Raw genomic sequence first — 21,546 nt, 5'->3', positions numbered from 1 at the left:
TTCTTCATTCTTTAAAATGGACAAGCAAATTTTGGATAAATTGTTAGGATGTCGTCCAGTCCACCAGATTCAATGAAATAGTTACACAGTTGGCGGTACAATAGGCCAGGAGATCTAAAATCTTTTACAGTTTCACATTCAACACTATAATGTTTTAGTGAATGCATTAAAGGTTTGCCACAGAGTTTGCAATCTGAATATTCTGGTAGTGGCTCAGCCTCACTAACCTGCCAGATGCGTCTATAGCCAAGGCGAACTCGCGCAATGACTACATCATATTGCCTGGTCCGGTTACTGTACTGGCCATACAAATACCTATTATTACAAAAGTTGTCATACCTTTTAACAGTGCAGCTTTCAGGTCTCTGGGCATTTCTTAGTTCTTCTAAATCTGAATTAATTTTTTTAATTTGTATGTTTCTAATAATTGCATTAGATAATCCAAATTCATAATCAATTGAAATTGAAATAAGTTTATTGAGGTAAAATACACACAAAGGGATGAGGTAGCTCAAGCTATTCTCACCCCGTTCAGTACATCATATTAATACATACTAATAATATGTATTACATTAATAATTGTACATACATTACATACATACATTACATACATACATACATACATACATTAATAATTGTACACACATCACAAACAATAAACATATTACCAAACATTCTGAGAGATAAACATATTCATTCCTCCTTTACACAAGTAGTATGGTACCAGACGTACACACAACTACTTTTATGACCTAGGTATACTGTATAGACAACATAATCAATATTTTCTTTCCTGCAAGCCTCATTGGCCAATCGATCTACAAAGTAATGTTTTCCAACTCCAACCTGGGATAGGATCCACACAAATTTTATGCAATAGTTATTATCATTGGCAAAAATTACATTCCATTTAATATTACAAGCTAATTTAAGGACTGCAGAGCACTATTAGAGTCACAATATCCCTCCACCACCATTGAACTTAAGGTACTCAGTGGCTAGATAAATTAACTGCAAAAGGCCAAAATTGGCACATATGAGGCAGCACTCATTTATACACACTCAAACTTAGTAAGGTATGTTTAATTGCATAGGAAAAAATGCTTGTATTGAGGGGGATTTTAAGTTATGAAACTATGTGAGATAATGAAGGAGCTAATCTCTTATCATTATTGATAATTATCTCGAGTGTAGACGTAACTATATGTAGACGTAACTATGATATTGCTTATATAATCACAGGTATACGCAGGTACTCTCGTGTGTGTGTGTGTTTGTGCGTAGTTACAGGATGAGCGCTACGCTCGTGGTGTCCCGTCTTCCCAGTACTCTGTTATATAACGCTTTGAAATTACTGACGGTTTTGGCCTCCACCACCTTCTCACTTAACTTGTTCCAACCGTCTACCTCAGTGTGTGTGTGTGTGTGTGTGTTTACCTAGTTGTGCTTGCAGGGGTTGAGCTCTGGCTCTTTGGTCCCGCCTCTCAACTTTCAATCATCTGATGTACAGGTTCCTGAGCCTACTGGGCTCTATCATATTTACATTTGTGTGTGTGTGTGTGTGTGTGTGTTTACGTTTTTGTGTGTGCGTGGTAGCTTTGATAGAGAAAATAGGTCAGAAGTAATTACTGTAGATAACTGATGGTTGGCAAGGCGGGGACCAAGCGCTCAATCCTGTAGGCACAAATAGACTAACACAAGCACCTGCCCTATTTGCTCAGGATTTCATGACCCTTCCCAATGAGTTTAAGCTTCAAAAATACTTCAGAAAATAATTTAAATCCTCTCTATTCAAGACATAACGACCAACGGTTTTTGTGGAGCCGACTAATCCGTTAAAAATGGGCCGTATTACTAAAAATTAAAGCACCATAATAGTGACGGTTTCTATACATCGGCCGTAGATAGGTTGCTTGAATCCGTATGTTTCAGTTTAGGCAAAACTGAGTCATTTTTTTCACATTTAAGTTGAGGGAAAACAGTAGCATTTAATACGGAATGGCAAATCGAGCGAACGGGCTCCACTACCCCGACACAGACACGGTCTCATCACTCGGTCTATCGAACGCCTGGCGATAAAAGCCCTAGGTATAAAAGCCGTCGAGCAGTGAGGCCAAATGCTCAGTACAAACATGGCTCGGAACACGTCGGCCGCTCTCCCGCCCTTCTTCCTCTTGGTGGTGGTGGCCTGCCTGTCTTCAGGGGCATGGGCCAGTTATTACTACTATGATTTCTCCAATAGCTTACAAGTCTGGAACTCTACCCGTGGTTCGTGGCGCTGGACCAACGTTCAGAGTCTTGACACCGTCCTGCCGGCGGGCCCAGATGGCTTTGCTGTTATGGACAGTCCAAGCGCTAGTGACGAGCTCTACACGCCCTGGTTCACTGCCCCCAACGGAGGGAAGTTAGCCATTAAATTCTACCTTCGTTCAGAGTACGTGGGATCCAACGATCTAACCATCAAAATCTACACCGATAAGAATACTCGTCCAGTTCTCTTACTCGACTTGGAGAAGTATTCTCAACCCGATACCAAAGAATGGTTCGTCGAATTTGCAGAGATGGCGCCCCAGAGCACGAGAATAAGAGTTAGTATTGACATTACAACAATTTATCTATTTGTTCTTGGTTAAATCACTTTATTAGTTGTCATTATCTTAAATATTTACGACTATGCCCATCAACCTCACGATGTTTCGTGGTTTGGTGTTGAGCTGAAGATCAATCGCACTCTGAAAAGTCAGTGAAGTCCTGACAATAGGGTACTGACCAACCAGTAATTATATTTTAGTCATGAACTATGTAAACACAGTGTGCATATGAACATATCCACAAGGGCCTTGATGAGGGTTCGAACCTACGCACGGGATGTTCCCAGACGTGCCTTATTCAACTGTATCATGACGTGGTCAAAAGAATTGCAACCTGGAGTATCCTGTAATGATTGGATTTTCTCTCCCGGCAGTTGGATATCTTCTGCTTCAACGGAAAACGGGCCAAGCCAGGCGAGCCGCTGATGGGGTGCGCTATTGACACTCTTGCCTTCGAATCGTATGAAGACCCAACTACCTCAACCATCACCCCAACCACCCTACCACCGACAGCCCCACCAACCACCCTCTTACCAACTTACCCTACAACAACCTACCCTCCAACAACCTACCCTCCAACAACCTACCCGCCAACAACCTACCCGCCAACAACCTACCCTCCAACAACCTACCCTCCAACAACCGAACCCCCAACGACCGAACCCCCAACGACCGAACCCCCAACGACCGAACCTCCAACAACCGAACCCCCAACGACCGAACCCCCAACAACCGAACCCCCAACGACCGAACCCCCAACGACCGAACCTCCAACAACCGAACCCCCAACGACCGAACCCCCAACGACCGAGCCCCCAACGACCGAACCTCCAACGACCGAACCCCCAACGACTGAACCTCCAACAACCGAACCCCCAACAACCGAACCCCCAACGACCGAACCCCCAACGACCGAACCCCCAACGACCGAACCCCCAACGACCGAGCCCCCAACGACCGAGCCCCCAACAACCGAACCCCCAACAACCGAGCCCCCAACAACTGAACCCCCAACAACCGAACCCCCAACGACCGAACCCCCAACAACCGAACCCCCAACGACCTACCCCCCAACAACCGAACCTCCCACGACCGAGCCCCCAACAACCTACCCCCCAACGACCTACCCCCCAACGACCTACCCCCCAACGACCTACCCCCCAACAACCAACCCACCAACAACCAACCCCCCAACAACCAACCCCCCAACAACCAACTCCCCAACGACAGAAGCACCATCGGGACCATTGGTGTTTGACTTCCAGGATGATACGAACGGTTGGTCTTTGGTTCAAATGAACAACGCTGCCTTTAGCAGGGTTCGATTCCAGAGCAGTCTGGTCGACGCCCCGCCTGCTGGACCCTGGGTTCTACAGGTCTTTCAGGACAACATCCAGTCTGGTGAGTCCATAAGTACCTGGCTATTTATAAAACAACAATGGATTACTAAGGAACTCAAACTGCAATAGGATATTAGGCTAGAGTAGGTTGAGTAAGGTATGGCTAGGTTAGGCAAGGTTTATGTTATGCTAAAATAGGTTAGGTTAGGCAAGGTTTAAAATATGTAACTTCAATCTTGGTTTGGTTCGGTTAGATTAGGTTATGTTAGGATAGGGTAAGTTAGGCTACATTTTTTTCAAGTAGCGACTAGAATTGTTGCCCTTTGCGAATCATACTCAGTACTTCAGCTTGCCTTTGATTTTTTGTTTTCATCATGCATTGTAACATATTCATCATTCAAAATTCAAAATTCAAATTTAAATTTTTATTCAGGTAAGAGTACATGCATAGATGAAGAGTTACAAACATAAAGCTGGATTTTTAAATAGAGCTAGTACATACAATACCTAAAGCCACTAATACGCATAGCGTTTCGGGCAAGGAAATAATCATTAATCATCATTTAAAATCATCAGGCCAATTCCGAAAGGTGTTTAAGTCTGCTTGTAATCTTCTTCGCTCTAGTGGCATCAGCCAACTGTTATTATAAGATATATAAGAACGTAAGAATTATGAAGTGCCGCACCATTTGGTCACCACTTGGTCCGGGAGACATCTCCCGTCACGCAGGGTGCAGTTGCGCCTCCACAGATCTCCAGTATCATCTATTGATACTGGTGATGGCTCAAAAGGGCCACCACTTACGGGCTATTCATGCCCGTGCCACCTCTTGGGTGGCTTAATCTTCATCAATCAATCAATCAATGAAGTGCCGCAGTAAACCTATTGAACTATACTAGGCTGGTTCCGTTTAAGTCCCAACTCCTCTCACGTAATATAGTTATGTGAATACAACATTTAATTATTATGTACTAAGGCACATGTTATAGTGATTACTTTGTAGGCACAGTAATTGGGTACTACAACCATTCTGTAGCCCATTATCGAAGGCATTTATGAAGAGAACTGGATCCAAGACTGACTTAATTTGTCACCTATTTTTCTTCTGGTGTTGCCTACTAGCAATCATTGTTGGAAGATATAATATTTTATGATTGAGCAAATGTAGTTCGAGACAAAATTAGAATTCTCAGGGATGGCAATATCACGTCAGATTGTATCTTGTCTTGCTTGTAATTACGACAAGTAATGTAAGTTATGGCTATAATGGAGGGTTCCTACAGGTACGGTGGTAGCCACCAGTCCTGTACTGGAGGCTGTCGACACAGAGATGAAAATTAGCCTCATATTCTGGATGGACGGTACTGTCCACTACCCAGCTCAGCTTAAGATTCGTCGTCGATTCACATTCAGGTATGACTCGATTTTCGTTGTTACCGTTTAAGGGGAAATCTTCAGCATGCATACTTAAAGAAGATGTTTTTAATACAGGGTCTAGGACGGTCCGAAGTATTGCCTCTTTTATTTCTTGTTGCATCATGTGAGCTATCGAGAAGGGATGCCTAAACCATACATCAGAAAGGGAAGAAGCGACGATGTTTCGATCCGTCCTGAACCGTTATCAAGCCGTGTTCAGGACGGACCGAAACGTCGTCATTTCTCCACTCTCTGATGTGTGGTTTGATCGTCATATCTTCAGCCAGGTTATTGTGACTCGTCGTCTGCATATCAGGAAGTGACTTGAACATCAGGACAAAGTTTCAGCGATTATCACTACTATGTTAATGGTGTATTTCCGCATTTACTAAAAACATAACGACAGTCACAGTCACAAGGAAGTTGGTTTCACTCTTTACCTAAATAATAATAATAATAATAATAATAATAATAATAATAATAATAATAATAATAATAATAATAATAATAATAATAATAATTAAAAAATATGGATAAAGGGTAAGGTATCTCCAATACCTTAGTGGTGCTCCAGGAAGGTTTAAAGTCTTATTTAGGTATCAGTTAGGTACTTCTAAGATCCTTATTGTGAGCAACAATAACCTGATTGATAGCACAAGGGTCTCGGACTTTAAGAGACCTGAGTTCGAATTTCAGATGAATCGAAATGAGCAAAATTGAAAAAGTCAAAAGGAATACACTGAGAGTAACAGTAGGATGCTCTCCCAAAAATAACAGCCGGGGGTGACCTATAGAAATCCATATACTGTACACAGAGAGTAATCACAGGATGTGCGTGAAAGAGAAAATCCGTAGCTGTGATGAGGGTTCGAACCTATGCAGTGAGTATTCCCATAGTCATATTTTCCTAGGATTTCTCCCCCATATACTGTACTGGTGATCTCTTTCGCCCCACAGCTCATTCGAGGAGACGCCAGTCATGAACCTGGACCCCTTCGGCAACCAGATCAACCAGTTATGGCTGACATACAACGTCACCCTCACCGGGCTCACCCTAGGCCAGACCTTCTCTCTCATACTAGGTAAGTTGATGTTTAACCTTCCTTTGCGTTTCTTAAGGGAGGGGATCAGGCATGCGTGCCCTGTAGCGCACTGGTTATCACAAGTTAGATCACCACCGGTTGGTTGACGCATTGTGAGACGTCTAGTAAGGGTGGTAGACGCATTGTGAGGCGTCTAGTAAGGGTGGTAGATGCATTGTGAGGCGTCTAGTAAGGGTGGTAGACGCATGGTAAGGCATCTAGTAAGGGTGGTAGACGCATGGTAAGGCGTCTAGTAAGGGTGGTAGACGCATGGTAAGGCGTCTAGTAAGGGTGGTAGACGCATGGTAAGGCGTCTAGTAAGGGTGGTAGACGCATGGTAAGGCGTCTAGTAAGGGTGGTAGACGCATGGTAAGGCGTCTAGTAAGGGTGGTAGACGCATGGTAAGGCGTCTAGTAAGGGTGGTAGACGCATGGTAGGGTGTCTAGTAAGGGTAGTAGACGCATGGTAAGGCGTCTAGTAAGGGTGGTAGACGCATTGTGAGGCGTCTAGTAAGGGTAGTAGACGGATAGTGAGGCGTCTACAATTCACCATTAATAGTATCTACCTCCCTGCCAAACACACAGCGAAACTACGATGTTGGTACAACGTTCCAACAAGTTTTAACACCTCCTAACCAGTTATAACAACCAATATAGCAAGTTGTAACAACGTTCTAATACGTCATAAACACGTTAAGCCAAGATGTAACAACTTTATTACAAGACACAATTGTAAAGACACAATCGACTTGAGAATGGTCCAGGACGGACCGAAACGTCGTCGTCCCTTCAACCTAGTTGTGGTCTGGTCAACAACTTTATTACAAGTTGTAACAAGCGGACAATAGTGACAGTTACGGTTTGTGTTTCCAGGGATCACCATTAAAACACTGGGAGCAACACCTACGCAAAACCCTTAAGACAATGGTGTTTACATAACAGACTCCTAAGATAATAGCACCTAGAGCAGGTATTTGCTCCTAAGTATCAATATAAAGTCAGATCACCAGAAAGTTCATATTTTCTAAAATTGTTTTTATAAACTCCAATTAAAAAAAAACTAAAACCTAAACTTTCTTAGGCCTAGTATAGCGCAAATATGTACATATATGCGCTATACTTTTTTAGGCTGATAGGATATATTTTTTAGGCTTAGATAGCGAGTATTAGGCCTATGATTGGTAGAACTGGTTAGGCTATGTTCTTTAGCAAATTTCATATTGAATAGAATGCCATTTGGGCTAATTCAATAGAACAAAAGGTGAACATTTTTATTGTGTGTGTATATATATATATATATATATATATATATATATATATATATATATATATATAATGTATATATATGTACCTAGTAGCCAGAACGCACTTCTCGGCCTACTATGCAAGGCCCGATTTGCCTAATAAGCCAAGTTTTCCTTGATTAATATATTTTCTCTAATTTTTTTCTTATGAAATGATAAAGCTACCCATTTCATTATGTATGAGGTCAATTTTTTCTTATTAGAGTTAAAATTAACGTAGATATATGACCGAACCTAACCAACCCTACCTAACCTAACCTAACCTATCTTTATACGTTAGGTTAGGTTAGGTAGCCGAAAAAGTTAGGTTAGGTTGTCGAAAAACAATTAATTCATGAAAATTTGGCTTATTAGGCAAATCGGGCCTTGCATAGTAGGCTACAAATGCGTTCTGGCTACTAGGTACGACATATATATATATATATATATATATATATATATATATATATATATATATATATATATATATATATATATATATATATATATAGATATATATATATATATATATGTCGTACCTAGTAGCCAGAACTCACTTCTCAGCCTACTATGCAAGGCCCGATTTGCCTAATAAGCCTAGTTTTCGTGAATTAATGTTTTTTCGACTACCTAACCTAACCTAACCTAACGTTTTCGGCTACCTAACCTAACCTAACCTATAAAGATAGGTTAGGTAGGGTTGGTTAGGTTCGGTCATATATCTACGTTAATTTTAACTCCAATAAAAAAAAATTGACCTCATACATAATGAAATGGGTAGCTTTATCATTTCATAAGAAAAAAATTAGAGAAAATATATTAATTCAGTAAAACTTGCCTTATTAGGCAAATCGGGCCTTGCATAGTAGGCTGAGAAGTGAGTTCTGGCTATTAGGTACGACATATATATATATATATATATATATATATATATATATATATATATATATATATATATATATATAAATATATATATATATATATATATATATATATATATATAAAAGTTCTTATATATCATGTAAAGACACTAACAAGCTGGTGATCCAGTGGTACATTTTGTTACTGCGGACCAAGTACCTGCTCTTAATCGCTATCTTTTTAGGAGGATGGACTGTTTTAAAAATATATATATAGACGAGCGATAAGGATAAGAGAGGTGGGCTTTCCTTGAGAGGTGACATGACTTGCCTGGTACGGAAATTACATCACACATTTCAAGTACACTTAACTTCCATTCCCCTAATCTGCCTACTATATATATATATATATATATATATATATATATATATATATATATATATATATATATATATATATATATATATATATATATATATATATATATCCTCGTGACAGTAAAGGTTGATTATATATTGCAGCAGGTAAAGCAAGGTCAGGATGTCCCAACGAGCTTCACCTCACTTCCTTGTAGGTTTAGCAAGTAAAACCTACAAGGAAATAGGCTTCTTCCTAGGAAGCAGGAAATCATTCTGAATATCTCTCTTCCTCTCACAGAGGCGTCCCAGGGCGGTGACCCGACGAACGCTGTGGTCATCAACAGGCTTGAAGTGAGTGGCGTCAGGGTCATAGAATCAGACTTTACAATCATGAACTTCGAGAACGGCTTGATGGGTGAGTACTTGCAGAGGTTAATATCCCCTGGTACAACAGTGCGATTTGATTGCCTTATATGTTGTTTTTCACTGCAGTCTTGATCAATATATTGTGCATTATATGTAAAATCTGATTAGAATTTCTAGTCTTATCCAAGTAATCATCACAGCAGCTTAAGAATATAAAAATATAATTATTAACTGTACAAGAAACTAATATTTTATACTATTACTATGGAATATAATTATATGATTATATTCTATACCAGACAAATGTGAATAGACACACGTTAAAAAGTACTCAGCCTAACTATAATATTACTGCTAATTACCGTAATCCTTCCCATGATTTCGACTAGAAACTAATCGCGTATTTAGTTTCACATAACATCATTTCACAACAAAATCCACCACGTGCATCGCATGTCACGAATTATCAAACAATCCTCCTGATGGACAGGCTGGTCGATTGGCAACATGGACGGGGGACTTTGGCAACTCGTCAACTGGACAACACTCAACCCGTCTCTGAAGGTCCCTCGACCAGCCACCGGAGACATGTTCCTGATATCCTCACGAAACCACATCTATTCAGGTGAGGCCAATATGGCGAGGTTTTAAAGCGACGACTCATTTCCCAGCGGAATAAAACAAAATATGCTCGTGTAATGTAAAATTAACGTTGGATCAACGTTAATTCAACTTAGAATCAACGTTAATTAAGCGTAAGATCAACGTTAATTTAACGTAGAATCAACGTTAATGCAACATAGAATCAATGTTATTATTGTTAAACTGATGTTGCTCTAAGATAATCGTATTTTGACATATAAATCCCACTTGGACTGGGCGAACGACCTCGCTTCATGCAAGTCCGCGTTCAATCCCCGACCATGTGGTTGGGCAATATTCCTGCCCTCTGTCCTATCCCAAATCCTTATCCATATATCCCTCCCAACTGCTATATAGACGTAATGGTTCGGTGCTCTCTCCTGATTGAATTACCTTACGTTTTCTCTAATAATTACCTTACCTCATGTTCTTTCTCTTGGGGTGACTTAGGCGTTCTGAGCATCGAGTCTCCACTACTGCCTGCTTCAGGAGGAACCACTAAAAGACTCAAATTTAAGTTCTGGGTTCGAGGTTCTGTCACCTACCCTGCAGTACTAAGGTGAGTGTGCAATTCAATTTCTCTCTTTATTATGCACCCCATACCGTGAGTGTGCACTCACAAACATATGCCGCGCTAACGTGTGCACACGCGTTTGTGTGTACACTTTCTCTATAAGCGTGCGTACACATACATATGTGTGTGTACATATACACGCACATACACACACACACACATTAATCTAACGTTCGGAAGGCCTGGCTAGGAGCCTAGCTCGACCCTGCAAGCACATTTAGGTGAGTACACACACACACACACACACACACACACACACACACACACACACACACACACACACACACACACACACACACACACACACACACACACACACACGCCTGCAGACACAGTTAAGCACAGTTCTCTAACTCTAGTAACCTCTATTACCGTCAAAACACCTTAATACGTATTAAACCATCGTTGAAACCAAACCTAACAATTATATAAACTCTATTTTTACCCTTATCTCTACGATAAATGAAAACATTCCATGTCAAAGAGACCGCATGAGATAATCAATCTTATTGGTTATCAGTTAATTGCTTAAGATATCGCCCAGGTAACATGTTGAAGTGCTCGATAAAGCAACAGGGTTGCAATATGTCTTTCATTACTGTTTAGGGAGGTTACCTGACGTAACACTTACAGGAATTGCTTAAGTAAATGCAAGTGGTCACTATACTACTAAAACCACTACTATTTCTTCTAGCATCTTTGGTGTAAATAATGATAGCAAATGCATCATGTCAAGGCTTCCTAGTGGCTGAGTCAGTCTCCATGGCAACTGAGTTAATTTCCATACCAACACGGTTAAGTTCCCTAGCAACAGTTAAGTTCCCTAGCAACAGTTAAGTTCCCTAACAACAGTTAAGTTTCCTAACAACAGTTAATGGCTTAAGGTGCTTTCTCCCGATAGTTCCCCCTTCCCTAGAAACAGTCACATTACCAATAGTTTCCCTACCAATAAAATCTTCCTTGCAAACGAGTCTCTAGCAACAATCACCCAAGCGACCAACTCTCCCTTGCAACAATGTTCTTAACAACAACAAAGTCTGCCTAGCAAGAGATTCCGTAGCAACACAGTCTCTCTCTAGCAACACCCAGAATACATTGCAATATCTAAAGGTACCACCACCACCACCTCTGGTGCAGTTCTGGGGACCCATAGCCTCGTAGATGGAAATATAGGGCATTCAGGGAGAACCTTTGCCGTTTGCCTCTGAATTTGAGTATCTGCTTCTCTTACCACCCCTTTTTATTATATTTGTGAAAACATCAGTAGAAGACACGAAGAGGATTCGAACCTGTACTCTGGGTACTCCCAAGCACACGTCTTTAACCCCTTTGTCCGTTTGAAGAGACTGGTGGGGAGGTAGCACTCCTATACCACACCTGAGTGTACGCGGGTATTGTGTGGGAACCCCGGCCAGAGGATGCATTAGAGGATTCAGTTGAATCCCAGGAAACATTACTTTGGCATATCGTGGTTCGGTGGGTTAAGGCGTGTGCTTGGGAATACCCCGTGAGCGGGTTCACATCTTCCTCAGGTCCTACTGAATTACTCACTGATACATCACGTTAATGGGATTTCTTTGAGTATTAAATTTGTATTAAATCGTTCTAATTTTAATGATTCACAAAACACAAGGTTATAAGATGACAAAACCACACACCAAAAGAGGAGACGACGACGTTTCGGTCCGTCCTGGACCATTACAAGTGGTCCTCACACACGCCTTGATAATGGTCCAGGACGGACCGAAACGTCGTCGTCTCCTCATCTTCTGGTGTGTTGTTTGGTCCACATTTCTTCCGCCAGATGTGACTCATCGTCTGCACAAGGTTATAACTGTAATCACATATTCCGGATCACATTAAAAATGAATCACAATAAAATGAATGTAACATACTTCGAGCTTTTAATCAATTACTTTCAAACGCTGAGGGAACATGTTGCACTCTCATGCCAGTGTTGCAGTACTTGTTTTGTCTTATTATTATTTCTGACTTGGACAGCATTCGCAAGAAGACTCCTGATGGGCGCTACGACACTCTTCCCTTCGTCAATCTGAGAAGTTATGGCAACATCGACAGCCAATCCTGGCTGAACTTTCAAAGAGACGTTATCATCCCCCTTGAAGAAGGAGATTTTTACTATCAGGTACTACAAACTTTGATATTTATACCACCAGGATCATCAGTTTTAAACCTGGCATGGTCAGGTACTAAGATTAATAATAACATTATCACCAAAAGTTTTGTACTCACCTAATTGTGCTTGCGGGGGTTGAGCTTTGGCTCTTTGGTCAATAAACAATAAAGTGTTTATTTATATACACAAGTGATCAAGCAAACATGGAAAACTAATATTTGCGCAAGTACGCAATTCTTCCCATGCAGCCCCAAACATGTTCGGAACCTCAGCACATACATTCAGTTCATCTGTCTTATTTGCCAATACATCAGCATTGGTGTATTACACTTTTAGGTTCTCCACGCTCACGCTTTCCTTAGCCCCTTCTGACTGAGTGCGAAGTGCTAGAATGAAACTGGGATTAAGTTAAGCTGGCTGTTAGAGAGATCAGGTGTGGGATTAGGGCTACATAGGGAGTTCAAGTTCTAGGGTAATCACAGAAGGCGGATGCTAATGATTGTGAGTGTGCGTGCGTGAAGTATATGGCACGCATGCGAGTGCGTGAGTGTAGTGTGTACTGTATAGTGTGTCACACATGCCTCTGGTCTGTGTGTGCGTGTGCGTGTGTATTCACCTAGTTGTGCTTGCGGGGGTTGAGCTCTGCTCTTTCGGCCCGCCTCTCAACTGTGTGTGTGTGTGTGTGTGTGTGTGTGTGTGTGTGTGTGTGTGTGTGTGTGCGCGCGTGTATGTCCCAGAAGAGCCGAGGAAAAAATTAACCAGCAGCACAAATAATCTTACTAAGAGCAATACAGTTGTAAGAATCATAACTATTATGTCTTCCACATGAGAGGAACATTATTTTCTTCAAACATTCCCAGTAAGATAATATCCAAGAGTGACGTTGATTTGACATTGAATTGACGTTTCTCTTGGATATTGAACCCACTGGGAAAGGATAAACGTAAATAAATAATTATAATATCCATGCTATCGTAGACTCATCATTTAAAATACTAATTTTCTTAAAAAATATTTTTTTAAATGATTGTATATGACCTTCAGTAAATAACATGACCGAAGTAAACAATATTTTTTATAAAGTAAATATTAATAGATTTAACAGTTTTTAAACTGGTAAATTATCATACAAAAATCAAACTTATTGTTCTATCTCAAGAAACACAACGTTATCACAATGTTGATTTTATGTTGTTACAGCATTGTGATGTCATTGTGTATTTACTGGTAACATATAGATAATCAAAGCTGTATATTTCAGTAAGTTACGTGCTGATATTCGTCTGTATTGCGTTTGCTGAAACATGTTTCCATTCTGAGATACTTAAACCTCGGAGTCTTGCTCTCTCTCCCTCAGCTGGTGATCGAGGTGGACCTTGGAGGTAGAAACGAAAACCTTGTTGGGATTGACGACCTCACCATCACTACTGTCTAATCCTAAGTTGGGATTGACTTCTCTCCCAGTACCTGGTTAATGACACATGTCAACGTCTGTCTAATCCAACGCTGGGATGAACCTTCCTCTCTACACCCAAGAACCGACCCCATGTCAACAAACATCTGGGCTAGGATTCATAGTCAGAATCCGGATTCATTTGTAACAACTTACACGAACTCTCACAATTTACACAAATTGAAAAACATTTAGCTTACACTTTAAGTGGGGATATATAATTGATCACACAGTGTGTAACAGTAATGGCAAGTTGCGAACGGCCTCGTAGCGCTTCGGAGCTCGTAAACCCTTTTGTGAATACAAACAAGTCGCCATGATGGAGGTAAGAGGAAGAGATGTCGTAAGCGGACGCGCAAGTGTTCTGTGAATCCTCTCTGATCCTGGTGTCCACGAAGGCATCAACGCGAGAACTGGACCCAGCAACTGACACACAGATGAGAATATACTGAGGCTATATAATGGGATCGAACCCTTGTCCCTAGCCTCTCCTGGCACAAAAATACACACCATCCAATAAGCCAGTCGGACCAATATCCACGAGTACCGCCAATTCAATGCCACGTCATCAACATTGAGTCAAAGAAGTGCTTGAGTTTAGCAACATTTGCAATGTTCTATAACATGCACAAAATTAAAAAAAGACACACACATAGACCTGTGTTATATATCACATATCGATATACCAACATAAGAGGGAAGCAAAGGACAATAGACTTTCTATTAAGTATTAAAACACCCAAATGTCCATGATATATCAAATATATCACTTACATACATAAACACCATTTATATAATGTTCATGTTCTTTACATTGTTTCCAATACATATATATATATCTATCAACATGTAATTAATATTTTGAAAAATTCTAGAACTTAACATTTTCTAATTCCCAGCAATATGCATTGTTGTTTAGTGTACGATAACATGTCAAGTTTCCTGTACGCTTTATGTGACCTTTCGTTCCTATTTTAAATTTGATGAACCACAAGTATGTAAAATCCGTCGATTTAATACACTGATGAATATCTCGTATACATAAAAATCAATGCACATTGTAAAAAAAAATTAAAAAGTTACACCTACGATTCTGTTTTCATTATTCCAAAAGGAAGAATTAAATAAATTTTGTTCAATTAAATCAAATACTTTAATAGTTGAGCATTGCTTAATATGCTGAATATGGTCTCAAGACCTGAGTAAAATTCCGTCAGCTTACAGTACGTCATTATTCTTTAAGTTCTTAAGTTCAATGTAACTTCTTGTAAATAAATAAATAAATAAATAAATAAATAAATAAATAAATAAATAAATAAACAAATAAATAAATAAGTAAACCTGAGCGAACTTAATTTAACCCATCCTAACCAAAATTGGATTTCAAAATTTTGACTTCTATAACTTCATAATTGTCTCTCGGCTCAGGTGGTTGATTATATTGAATACTTTTGTGAGTGAGGCTATTTTTTGTTCTTTTTCAAGTGTGGTTCATATAATATCAAGGCTGTACCCGTCCTGTGGGTGTAGTGGAAAAGGTTTTAGTCACATAATTATAGGCCTGGGAACCGAACCTTCTCTATTAATTTAGCTACAAAGCCATCTTGCACTCCCGAAACTCCATCAAACTAATATCAAACTCTGAACACTTAAAAATATGAGCCTTACAATTTGTTTTTTTATATATATCTTCACTAGATAGTCATTGTCTATCTAGTATCATCTCTAAGAATTGCTCACAGCTGATGTTTTCATAATTAGCAATTAGTTTATCTATCTTATCATCAACCCATCGGCTGGATTTTTTTTTTTTTTGAGGGGGGGGGGGGCGTTCCCCCCCCCCCTCCCCCTCCGTTTTCGGGGACATGTGATGAGCTGTTACTGCAGATGATGAGTCACAATAACGTGGCTGAAATATGTTGACCAGACCACACCCTAGAAAGTGAAGGAACGAAGCCTGTACTTAGCCTTATCCATGTCCCTCCTCCCCCCCCCCCCCCCCACACCCCATAGGCCTACCACTGACCCTCCTCCCTCCACCCCATCCCAGGATGCAACCTACAACAGTTGCCTAACTCCCGGGTACCAATTTACTGCTAGGTTGAACAGTGGCATAAGGTGAAAGAAAACGATGGCCATCAGTTTAACTGACCTGTCCTGGGACTCGACCCTCAAGTTGAGAGCCTTCGACGTAGACTATTATGCTATGCTCAAATCTTAGAGTTTACAACCATCTGGACTGATTGGTAGTGATAACATTGCTCCTTGTTGGGGCGGCGTTCGATCCCCTACTGGGCCAAGTGGTTGGGCGCCGTTCCTTCCCTCCTTCCTCATATCCCAGCTCTTGGTCCTCATATCCCAGCTCTTTCTCCTCATATCCCAGCTCTTGGTCCTCATATCCCACCTCTTGGTCCTCATATATCGAAAAGCAGGCATATCAAAAAGGGTTTATTAACATAACTGTGGAGTGCACGCACTCTGTGTGTAGGTGGGTCGGAGAAGGGGAAGTGTACTCCATAATTCGCTGAACATACACTGAAAATACACTTTCAACTGGACAATTTCCAATGCTAATAAATGACCCTTGTGGAGGTCAGGGCGTGACGTTGTAGTGTTGGAGAGTCTTGAGCCAGACGTAATTGGTGGCACCTTGCCCAATCTGGCCCTCCAGGTCGTGCACGAAGAGGAAAGTGCCATTGTGGTACTCTGGCCGCACTGACATGGGCACCACCTCGCTGCGGCGCCTACAGGAGACCAGAGGACAGAAGGTAATGTACATGGTGAGGCTTGTGAAGGTAAGGTGATGGGCTGAGTTGTGATGGAGGCTGAGTTGTGATGGAGGCTGAGTTGTGATGGAGGCTGGGAAGGGAAGGGAATTATCAGGAGAGAGTGCTAAGTCATCACGACTATATAGCACTGGGAAGGGGTCAGAATAAGGATTTAGGATGGGACGGGGGGAAAGGAGAAGGAATGGTGCCCAACCACTTGGTGGACGGTCGGGGATTGAACGCCGAACTGCAAGAAGCGAGACCGTCGCTCTACCGTCCACCCCAAGTGGTTGGACAATGGATGCTGGGAGATGAAGGTTGAATTGTGATGGATGCTGGGAGTTAAAGACTGAGATGTGGTGTGTGGATGCTGGAGAGGGAAGCATTGATAGTATGTGAATGATATTTAATAATAAAGTAAAGCTATTTTGAGACAAATAAAATATCGAGTTTAGCAAACGAAGACTGGCAAGAGGTCCATAAATAACAAAATCACTGTAGAGTGAGAATACTAATAATGTTGGTAAAGAAAACTAATAACATGCAGGCGATGAGTCACAATAACGTGGCTGAAGTATATTAGCTAAAGTATGTTAAACAGACCAGACACTAGACAGTGAAGGGACGACGACGTTACGGTCCGTCTTGGACCATTCTCAAGTCGTCCTGGACCATTCTCATCGACTTGAGAATGGTCCAGGACGGACCGAAACGTCGTCGTCCCTTCACTTTGTAGTGTGTGGTCGAGTTGGTACTGTATTGTATGGAAGGTTTCAGCTGTACCTGACATTGAGCCATCTGGCCTGGAGGTCCCGGGGCAGGAGACCGGTGACATAGACGTCCTCTAACCAGAAGGGCGGACTGGTTCGCTGCTGGTCCTTCTGCAGGAGGCGGTCCACCAGCCTCCGGTGCAGGATGTAGGCGTACCCCTGGCAGTACGGCGGGTACGTGTTGTGTGAGTAATCCTTGGGGTCAACCACGTAGTGGGGCAAGCACCCATCATTCGTGACCTCCCGACACACGAAACTTGACACGGAACGAGCACACACGGCGTCGTTTGTGTCGTCGACTGGCTTCAGGACCTCCAGTAAGGCCCAGAAGTTGACATAGGCGTCAACGTCGCATTTCAGCACCCAGGTGGCGTTGCTGCAGAAGGCTTTGAACCAGTGGATAGCCGCCAGAGACTTGATAGTCAAGTTCTTCCTCGTCTCAAGGAAATCAAATTGTATGATGTCTCGGTATTTGTCGCTCTCCTCCTGGAGGTGCTTCTGCGTGGCCTCAGATGGAACGGCTCCGACTATGAACACAGTCTTCAGCTTAAGCTTCTGGGCTATGTCCTTGCGGCCCCACATCTCTCGGATCATCTCCCGATGGTACACTTGAGACGGGTTAGAGGTGACGGCGTTTAAAAGATACACGTCTTGGTCCCTGCAGGTGTCAGGTTCATTGATCCTTAGCCCGTAGGGCCAGCCTGGTATGTAGTCCATCTTATCGCTGGGGGCTTCGTGAATACCGTTGGTGTCTGGAGGCGAGGCATGGCGGGGCAGGCGGACTAGGGCGGGGTGTGTCCTGGGTCTCAGCACCAGCAGCAGGGTGATCGCAGCTCCTGCAGAAGCAGTAATGGCCGCCGCTATCAGTACCCGTCTTGGACTTGATCGGCTGCCGACCAACATACCTGGAAGAGCCACATAACTAAAATGCTGGGAGATGAAGGCTGAGGTGTCATGGATGCTGACAGCTGGCTATCACCTGCAGATTTTGATTGTTGCCGCCGGAGGTGGCTAGTTTATTGTGCACCCCATACTCATCCTGTGAGCGGTAGTTTATTGTGCACCCCATACTCATCCTGTGAGCGGTAGTTTATTGTGCACCCCATACTCATCCTGTGAGCGGTAGTTTATTGTGCACCCCATACTCATCCTGTGAGCGGTAGTTTATTGTGCACCCCATACTCATCCTGTGAGCGGTAGTTTATTGTGCACCCCATACTCATCCTGTGAGCGGTAGTTTATTGTGCACCCCATACTCATCCTGTGAGCGGTAGTTTATTGTGCACCCCATACTCATCCTGTGAGCGGTAGTTTATTGTGCACCCCATACTCATCCTGTGAGCGGTAGTTTATTGTGCACCCCATACTCATCCTGTGAGCGGTAGTTTATTGTGCACCCCATACTCATCCTGTGAGCGGTAGTTTATTGTGCACCCCATACTCATCCTGTGAGCGGTAGTTTATTGTGCACCCCATACTCATCCTGTGAGCGGTAGTTTATTGTGCACCCCATACTCATCCTGTGAGCGGTAGTTTATTGTGCACCCCATACTCATCCTGTGAGCGGTAGTTTATTGTGCACCCCATACTCATCCTGTGAGCGGTAGTTTATTGTGCACCCCATACTCATCCTGTGAGCGGTAGTTTATTGTGCACCCCATACTCATCCTGTGAGCGGTAGTTTATTGTGCACCCCATACTCATCCTGTGAGCGGTAGTTTATTGTGCACCCCATACTCATCCTGTGAGCGGTAGTTTATTGTGCACCCCATACTCATCCTGTGAGCGGTAGTTTATTGTGCACCCCATACTCATCCTGTGAGCGGTAGTTTATTGTGCACCCCATACTCATCCTGTGAGCGGTAGTTTATTGTGCACCCCATACTCATCCTGTGAGCCGTAGCGTAAAACCATTACAGAGGGCTATCAGCTGTCAGTCCTAACGCTATTTCCCTGAGATAATAGGCCTCAATAAGCCTGCCCCATAGGCCTATTAATATCCCGACCTCCCCACTGACCTTCTTCCTTCATGCAGCACTCAACAGTTGTCTAGCTCCCGGGTACCAATTTGACTGCTAGGTGAACAGAGGCATCAGGTGAACGGAAACGTGCCTCGCTATATATATATATACCCTTCCCCAAACAGGGATTGAACCCGGGTCTCTCGGTTGTGAATCGCGGACGCGGACCACTGTGCTACAGGACCCTACATTATTACAATGTATAGCCACTTACGAACAACAGCATATGATGAACAGTATACAAGTACACACAGAAATCACAATAGCGTGATGCGTCAAGTGAACAAATCCACAAGGGCCGTGACGAGGGTTCGAACCTACGTCCGAGAGGATTCCAGACGCTGCCTTAATCGACAGAGCTCGGGTGCATGGGGGGAATTGTGTAAAATACTGGTTTGTGTCTCGGAGAGACTGCAGGATCCGTGGTAGGTCAAGTTGAGTTCCCGGTTGCAATACTTTTGACCATGTCGTAGCTCAGTCGATTAAGGCGCGTCTGGGATCATCTCAGACGTAGGTTCGAACTCTCGTCACGGCCCTTGTGGATTTGTACTGTATACAGGTGTTAAAATGTGAAAACACGTGTCTGAGATGAGTAACTATACATGTGTATTAGCTTACAGGCGTCAGCAGGTGTACACAGGCACTTAAATATGTACAGATGTGTGGATAAGTTTACAGGTGTGTGTGAGTACGAGTGTGCAGGTGTGTATGTAGACTAATACACACGGGGGGGGGGGACAAATACATAGTATACATAGCGGTGAGGTACATGCAGGTGTAGTGAGCAGGAGTACCTGCCCCTCACAGGTTTGGAGTGAGAGGGTGTCTGTTCCAACAGGTATGGAGTGCGTGGCTGGCTTTGCTCTCACGGTTCAGTGCCTAACCGTTCTGTTACCTGAAGTGTAACATGTGGAGTACCGTATGTGGCTTGTACCTGTGATGTACCATATGTAGCAGTAACCTGCAGTGTACCGTCTGTTCCACTAAACTATTATGTACTCACAAATTCATACATAACCAATATAACGTTACCCGGGAAGAAGAGTCGCCAAGCATATCAGCACTTTGCGAAACCTCTAGATCATTCCTTCGTCACAGCGGCTTTGTTTACATTTAATAAACAGTTTACGAGCTGGGAAATTTCACAACCTGAGGTTATTATTGTTATAATGAGTTATCACAGATAACAGTCATTATCTCATCACAGTTAACATATAACTCATCATCTGTGTATGCACTTTTCCTGAATAAAAATTTGAATTTGAATTTGAATAAAACAACCTCGTGGCACTTCGCGGCTGGCAAACGGTTATTAAATATACACAAAACCACCATAATTAAGGAAAGATGTATATGTTTCGTATGTGGGTGAATATATACTTGATGAATCCCGTCTTAAGGATGCACAAGAGGCCTCATATGCGGCTTACCTCACGAGGAAATGAATATTAAATGTTCAGAAATCGTGATGGGATGGAAGGGGTCACTCGCCTAAACACTCAACCGGTTGGAGAAGTCGCTGGAGGGGATGGTGGAGGTTACACTGGTGGAGGTGCTGTAGGTTGGGCTGAAGGAGGAGCTGCTGGAGGAGGTGCTGGAGGAGGAGAGACACCGGAGCAACTGGTGAGCGGTTAGCGGTGCTGTGACGGTGGAGTCCTAGCGACGTTTCCCGCGCTCGGCTGGCGCGGTTGATGGGTCCTGTCTAACGGTCTCTTGTTTGTAATTCCGTACTGGATATAGTTCCAGGTTACAGTGTGCACTTATGGTAGTCTCTCGTGGCGTAGTGGTACGACACTCGCTTGGCGATTCGCAAGCGCTTTGGCCTGGGTTCGTATCTTGGCCGGGGAGGATTGACTGGGCGCCAATCCTTAACTGTAGCCTCT

General features: G+C 42.6%; 2 protein-coding genes across 2 annotated transcripts; one reads left to right on the top strand and one right to left on the bottom strand.

Annotated features, from left to right (window-relative positions):
• Positions 1–2,102: 2,102 nt before the first annotated feature.
• LOC123756828 (uncharacterized) lies at positions 2,103–15,193 on the top strand. Its single transcript, XM_045740197.2, has 9 exons — positions 2,103–2,588; positions 2,966–3,992; positions 5,216–5,345; positions 6,306–6,430; positions 9,231–9,347; positions 9,789–9,923; positions 10,391–10,499; positions 12,516–12,660; positions 14,009–15,193. The coding sequence occupies exons 1-9, from the start codon at positions 2,118–2,120 to the stop codon at positions 14,084–14,086; spliced, it is 2,337 nt and encodes a 778-aa protein (XP_045596153.2). The 5' UTR covers positions 2,103–2,117; the 3' UTR covers positions 14,087–15,193.
• A 996-nt stretch (positions 15,194–16,189) lies between these two features.
• LOC123757023 (beta-1,3-galactosyltransferase 5-like) lies at positions 16,190–21,342 on the bottom strand. The gene is made up of 3 exons (XM_045740421.2): positions 21,094–21,342; positions 17,656–18,547; positions 16,190–16,848 (listed from the first exon to the last, which is right to left on the bottom strand). The coding sequence occupies exons 2-3, from the start codon at positions 18,543–18,545 to the stop codon at positions 16,698–16,700; spliced, it is 1,041 nt and encodes a 346-aa protein (XP_045596377.2). The 5' UTR covers positions 18,546–18,547; positions 21,094–21,342; the 3' UTR covers positions 16,190–16,697.
• Between the last annotated feature and the right edge of the window lie 204 nt (positions 21,343–21,546).

Source organism: Procambarus clarkii, chromosome 26 (assembly GCF_040958095.1).
Source record: "Procambarus clarkii isolate CNS0578487 chromosome 26, FALCON_Pclarkii_2.0, whole genome shotgun sequence".
In the NCBI taxonomy this organism is placed as follows: domain Eukaryota; kingdom Metazoa; phylum Arthropoda; class Malacostraca; order Decapoda; family Cambaridae; genus Procambarus; species Procambarus clarkii.
The sequence above is the reverse complement of the archived record's forward strand: the minus strand, read 5'-3'. Positions and strand labels throughout refer to the sequence as shown.

Bases quoted from the DNA above. Each gene is read 5' to 3' on its own strand.
- LOC123756828 (XM_045740197.2), top strand. From the start codon at position 2,118: ATGCTCAGTACAAACATGGCTCGGAACACGTCGGCCGCTCTCCCGCCC. The intron at 2,589-2,965 runs GTTAGTATTGAC...CTCTCCCGGCAG, and splicing joins CCCAGAGCACGAGAATAAGA to TTGGATATCTTCTGCTTCAA. The intron at 5,346-6,305 runs GTATGACTCGAT...TTCGCCCCACAG, and splicing joins CGTCGTCGATTCACATTCAG to CTCATTCGAGGAGACGCCAG.
- LOC123757023 (XM_045740421.2), bottom strand. From the start codon at position 18,545: ATGTTGGTCGGCAGCCGATCAAGTCCAAGACGGGTACTGATAGCGGCG. The intron at 16,849-17,655 runs GTACAGCTGAAA...GGTCTCCTGTAG, and splicing joins GCCAGATGGCTCAATGTCAG to GCGCCGCAGCGAGGTGGTGC.